This window comes from Loxodonta africana, chromosome Y (assembly GCF_030014295.1).
Source record: "Loxodonta africana isolate mLoxAfr1 chromosome Y, mLoxAfr1.hap2, whole genome shotgun sequence".
Taxonomy (NCBI): domain Eukaryota; kingdom Metazoa; phylum Chordata; class Mammalia; order Proboscidea; family Elephantidae; genus Loxodonta; species Loxodonta africana.
Genome location: NC_087370.1, coordinates 4,636,079 through 4,642,018, shown reverse-complemented (window position 1 = coordinate 4,642,018; position 5,940 = coordinate 4,636,079). Strand labels below are relative to the sequence as shown.

Here is a 5,940-nt window from a genome sequence, read left to right as displayed (position 1 = left end):
ACCCATATTCTGGTAATGAAATAGTCAAAGGCAGTATGGTTAGAAAGCTAGCATCCTATTCAAGTGGACAAGAGGTCAGTGTTCATAGAGCTTGATATACGCACATATTTTTTAATAAGAAATTTGACATGGGTGTTACAGCCAGAATCTGCTAATAGAGAAGTTCATGATTCATAGAAGCAAGACACTAAATCAACATCAATCTGTATTAAAGAGAGGGAAGGGAAGGGTTCTTTTATCAAAGTTGATATAGATATCCTATTGAGAATTAGGCCTTGGATTTCAGCTAGGAATCCAGCACCAGTATGCAAGGGATAAGGAAATCATGCTACATCTCAGTAAGAATTAGGAATGGTGCTTTCAGCCAGGACGTCAACATTTATATTTAAGGGAAAGGAAGTCACTGTACGTGGAACAACTACTGACCAGTTGCCATCGTGTTGAATCTGACTCATAGCAACCCCAGATATTGCAGAGTAGTAATGTACTCCACAGGTTTTTTGGTTTTCTAAGTCTGTGCCCTTTGGGAAGTAGATAGCCAGAACTTCCACTTGAGGGGCGTCTATGTGGACTCAAACTGTCAGTCTTTCCGTGAGCAGTCATATGTTTAACGGTTTGGGCCACCCAGAAGATAGTGTCATAATTTAAGGAGGGAGGGTGTTAAGATTAACAGATCCAATGGCTGGTGGAGCCACTGTGGAAAAGGGTCTGAGCATTTCTCAAAGCAACAAATGTTCTACCACCACACCAGCACACAAGTGCAGCTCCGGGCTTTTATCAAGGGCTGGAGCTCTCTTTTTGCACAAGTCCACCTACAAAAGTGTAATAGCAGCCTAATTTGTAACAGCCAGAAGTCGGATACTAAGCTTACCCTGCTTGAACCACACCAGAGGCCGTTTGTTAGTGCAAAAAGGTGGTGGACGGCAGGAGTTCTACACTGGACACCCTGGGGGGATCCCCAGAGAGGCAGAATGGCTGCCCAGAAGAAGGTGCCCAGGAAGGGTAAACCGTCCACCTACGTTACATACCGTAGGGTTCCTTTGCATCTATTCTCCAAAGGGCGTTGCTGGGTAAATGCGGAGGAGCTCTGTGGTGGCCAGGCCTCAGCTCAGGAGCACTGGGTGTGCAGATGGAAGAGTGAAGGGTGGGCTCCTTGGGGACACCATCATGGCCAGTACCTTGTGGATATGGCTTCCCACACCCCGATTGTGACGCTGTGTTAGAAGGGGTCTCCAGATTTTACCCTGGGACAAAGACAGTGATTGGTCATGGGATGTGTTCTTGTCATTTCTTAGACGGGCAGGGATACTCACAATGGGATTGGGAAGGAGAGACAAAAAGAAAACAAAGACAAAATCACCGTGGAAATAAGATGAGTATGTTTTCCTGAGTATTCTTGCCAACGCTGCCTGGAAATCCTGGGTGTGGATCCACCACCGACTGGGCCACGGCCCTGGAAGTGGCCTGGTTCTCCCAGTGGACAGACCTTGTCCCAGCGCCTGGAGCACAAGTGGTGGCTGAGGCGGGAACAGCCTACAGCCATCCAGACCAATAGCATCAGTGTCAGCACCGCTGCCCTCCAGCAGGGGGAGCCAAGCCGGGTACGGGGGCAGGGCCGTGGGTTCAGAGGTCACACCCTCGGCCTAAGGATTGGCGAGACGGCTTTCGGGGCCCCGGACGCTGCCCCCTTTCTCCGCCCCGTCCAGGCCCAGGCCAGTCCAGCTGCATTAAACAGCCCCCCGTCTGCCCGCCCGGCCGCCCCCACAACCGCCAGCCAGCGAGCCAGCCAGCCTTCTCTCCGTCTCTGGCAGCAGCCGCTCAGCCCTCGGTCCAGAGCTGTTTCGGGACCCGCCGTGAGGGAAGGCAGGAGCTAGGCCACCTTCGCCCAGCCACCATGGTCCACCTGAGGGCGTCCGAAGTCCGGCAGCTGCTGCACAACAGGTTCGTGGTCGTCATGGGGGACTCGGTGCAGAGGGCCGTGTACAAGGACCTGGTGCTCCTGCTGCAGAAGGACTGCCTGCTCTCAAGCAGTCAGCTGAAGGCCAAGGGCGAGATGAGCTTCGAGCAGGACAGGCTGCTGCACGGCGGCTGGTGAGGCCGTATGCACAACGGGACCCACTACCGCGAAGTCCGCGAGTTCTGCTCCACACACCACCTTGTGCACTTTTACTTCCTCACGCGCGCCTACTCCTGGTACCTGGAGAAAGTCCTGCTGGAGCTGCTGAGGGGCGAGCACGGCCCAGACGTGGTCATCATGAACTCCTGCCTCTGGGACCTGTCCAGGTATGGCCAGGATTCCATGTGGAGCTACAGGAGGAACCTGGAGACCCTGTTCTGGCGCCTTCGCCAGGTGCTGCCCGAGTCCTGCCTCGTGGTGTGGAACACTGCCATGCCAGTGGCTGAGACGGTCTCAGGGGGTTTCCTCCCGCCTGAGGGCATGCCCCAGACCTCGTGCCTGCGGGATGATGTGGTGGAGGCCAACTTCTACAGTGTCGCTGAGGCCAGCAGGCTCGGCTTCGACGTGCTGGACTTGCATTTCCACTTCCGGCACTCCTGGCAGCACCGGCAGCCAGATGGCGTGCACTGGAACCAACACGCTCACCGAAGGCTCTCGCAGCTGCTGCTGGCCCACCTGGCCGATGCGTGGGGCGTGGACCTGTCCTGCGACAATCCGGTGGGCAGGTGGATCTGGGAAGGCCCTGGGAGCCTTCTCAGAGCGCCCGGGAGCTACAGGCTGCTCCAGCGCCACGGAGGTGAATCCGGTGAGGAGGCCCCGCCTTCGCGCCCACCTAGGCCCACGCGCCCTATCGCTCAGTCCTGGAGACCCCCTGTATCCCCGCCCCAGGTTCGCAGGCGCTTCCAGCCCCGCTGCCATGGCTCCACTTTGCCCTGGGACCAATCCCTGCAGCACCAGCCATGCTCTGGCGACGCCTATGCGCAGCACAGTAGATATGGCGATGAAGCAAACCCGACCGCTGGCCGGCAGCCCCGCCACGGCCGAATACATAGGGCCTCTGATTCTCACCAGCGCCGCGTGGTTCACCGGGCTTCTCCACCTTACCCCCCACGTCCCCCTGCAGGGCCAGAGAGGCTCAGGGGCAGGGCCCGCAGCCCCAGACGTGACCAGGGGCAAGGACTCCGTAGCCACCCCTCCATGTAGGCCGTCCTCTCCCCCGTGGACCCTTCCTTGGGGGATGGCCTAGGCATGCAGGTGTGGAACACCTCCAGCCACCCCTCCACCCCTCTCAGCAGCGACAGGACTTACAGGAGCAGATACCAGACATACACCCCCACGGCTGTCTCCTCCTTGCCTGGATGCACAAAGGAACTGCGAATTAAAAAAGTGCCCTCACAAACACAATGTGTGTCTCTGCGGAGTCTTTGTGCGGGTGCACCGTGGCAGCGTGTCCATAATGGATCAGTGTAGCCTGTCACCCCCGTTATGTTCTGGGTGCCTTTTGGGGCAAGGAGCAGGGAGTCCAGAATGCCTTCTCGGGGGCTTCTGCTGCTTTCAGGGCCAAAGAGGCAATCAGGCGAAATCCATTCCTTCCAATTACCTGTAGTTTCTGTAGAGGAGTTATTTGTTCAGAAGAGCCCCGAAGTTGAGCTGCTGTTCACCACTTAGCAAGATCCAATGCTCAATTCAGTGAGCTGCCATTAAGTGCCTCTCAGGGCTGGTGAATAAACAAGCCTCCCAGACGGTTTTCTATACCCATAAGGTGAATTAATTCATTTGCACACACTTGGGAAACTCTGACAGCTTTTCTAGCAGCCAGGGGGTTTTCTTGGCAGAGGAACCAGCTTCTCTTTCCTCACTTGAGGAGCTTTTACTTAATGGAATGATGCGCCTTAAGGACAAAAAGGGGAAGGGGGGGTAGCCAGGGAGGAGATGGGACTCAGAGTGATCTCAAGCATGCTAAGAATGAATGAGCAATTCCAGGGCTGGTTATGGAAAAGGAGAAATGACACATTTTGGGCTTGAAATGATTTAAAGCATTTTTAAAGGAAATGTCAAAAGTTGGTATAAGAACCCCCGAAACAGTTGGCCTGAGATCATGTTTAAATCTTAAAAAAAATATCCCCTGAAATCTTCTTTAAACTAAGAATAGCTTAATCGGTAAAGAATGTCTGCCTTGAGCCTTGTGTTCTTTTAAAGAGCTCTCTGTATGGAATCAAACTGACAGCATGAACTGATGAAAGATGAGATAGGAAGCTTAGGGGGCATTGAGTCTGGGTTAATGGGGGAGGAACAACTCAGAAGAGGAGGGTGAGAGTGGCTGCACAACTTGAAGCACGTAAAAAATGTCACTGAATTGTGCTTGTAGAAACTGTTGAATTGGTCTATGTTTTTCTGTGTATAGTATCATTAACAACAAAAAAATTAAATTATATTTTAAAAAGCAAACAAACAATAGTTAACTAGTAAAGACTGTCTGCCTTGAGCATTATGCTCTTTTAAGAACTATCTAGATGGAGCCCTGGTGGCATGATGGTTAAGAACTCAGCTGCTAGCCAAAAGGTCAGCAGTTTGAACCCACCAGCTGTTCCCTGGAAACCCTGTGGGGCAGTTCTACTCCATCCTATAGGCTGGCTATGAGTCAGAATCGACTCAGCAACAGGTTTTTTTTTTTTTAATACGGGGTCACATTGACCACAGCAACTAGAAAGGTTGGATAGGAAGCTTCGGGGGCAGTAAGTTTATGTTAGTGGGGCGAGAACAACTCAGAAAAGGAGGGTGAGAATGGCTGCACCACTCAAAGAATGTCATCGATGTCATTGAATGCTACATGCAGAAACTGGTGAATTGGTGGAAGTTCTGCTGTGTATATTCTCAACAACAGCAAAAGTAAAATAAACTAACTAAAAAAAAAAAGACAAGATGGAGTAAACAGTCTAATGTGTTCTGCTCTAAACCTGGGTCTCACCATCGACAAAGGAGATGAGACTGATATTTCATTTCATGCAATTTGAAAGTTGATGAGGCATAATTTTAAAATCAATGAGTGCAACAACAACATATAATTGAGCTCCTTCTATCTATATAGCACTGTGCAAAACACAGGGAGGGTGCAGCTTATTCCCTGAAAGAGGAAGAACTGGGATGGCCCATGCTTTGTGCACTGAGACTTCCCTTACAGGTGGTATTTATTTGGCAGCAACCATATTAGGAAGGTAATGTTGTTAAGAAGCTCTGGTGGCACAATGGTTAGGTGCTTGGCTGCTAAACCAAAAGGTTGGCGGTTCGGAGCCACCTGCTGCTCTGCAAGAGAAAGATATGCCAGTCTGCTTCCGTCATGAGTATAGCCTAGGAAACCTTATGAGGCAGTCTACTCCTCCCTGTAGTTTCTATATGAGTCATGAGAACTGTTGTTAGGTGCTGTGGAGTTAGCTTAGACTCATGGTGACCCCGTGCACAATGGAAAGAAACACTACCTGATCCTGTAGGCCCCAATGCTTGGTTGGTGTCATGATTAAATTATGTCCCCACAAAAATGTCTGTATCAATTGGGATGGGCCATGATTCCCAGTGTTGTGTGATTTTCCTATGTGTTGTAAGTCCTGCATCTATGATGCTAATGAGGGAGGATGGGTGGTAGTTGTGTTAGTGAGGCAGGACTCAAACTACAACATCGGATTGTGTCTTGAGGCAAACTCTTGAGATATAAAAGAGAGAAGTGAGCAGACAGACAGGGGGACCACATACCACCAAGAAAGTAGTGCTGGGAGCAGAGGAGATCCTTTGGACCCAGAGTCTCTGCACCAAGAAACTTATAGTCCGGGGGTAGATTGATGAGAAGGCCCACAGAGAGAGAAAGCTTTCCCCTGGAGCTGACACCATGAATTTGGACTTTAAGCCTATAATACTGTGAAGAAATAAATTTCTCTTTGTTAAAACCACCCCCTTGTGGTATTTCTGTTATAGCAGCACTGGATGACTAA

At 51.2% G+C, this 5,940-nt stretch overlaps 1 protein-coding gene across 1 annotated transcript; it reads left to right on the top strand.

Annotated features, from left to right (window-relative positions):
* Positions 1 to 1,894: 1,894 nt before the first annotated feature.
* LOC135229001 (PC-esterase domain-containing protein 1B-like) lies at positions 1,895 to 3,160 on the top strand. Its single transcript, XM_064278745.1, is given in 1 exon segment — positions 1,895 to 3,160. A coding segment is annotated over 1 exon segment (1,266 nt).
* Positions 3,161 to 5,940: the final 2,780 nt, after the last annotated feature.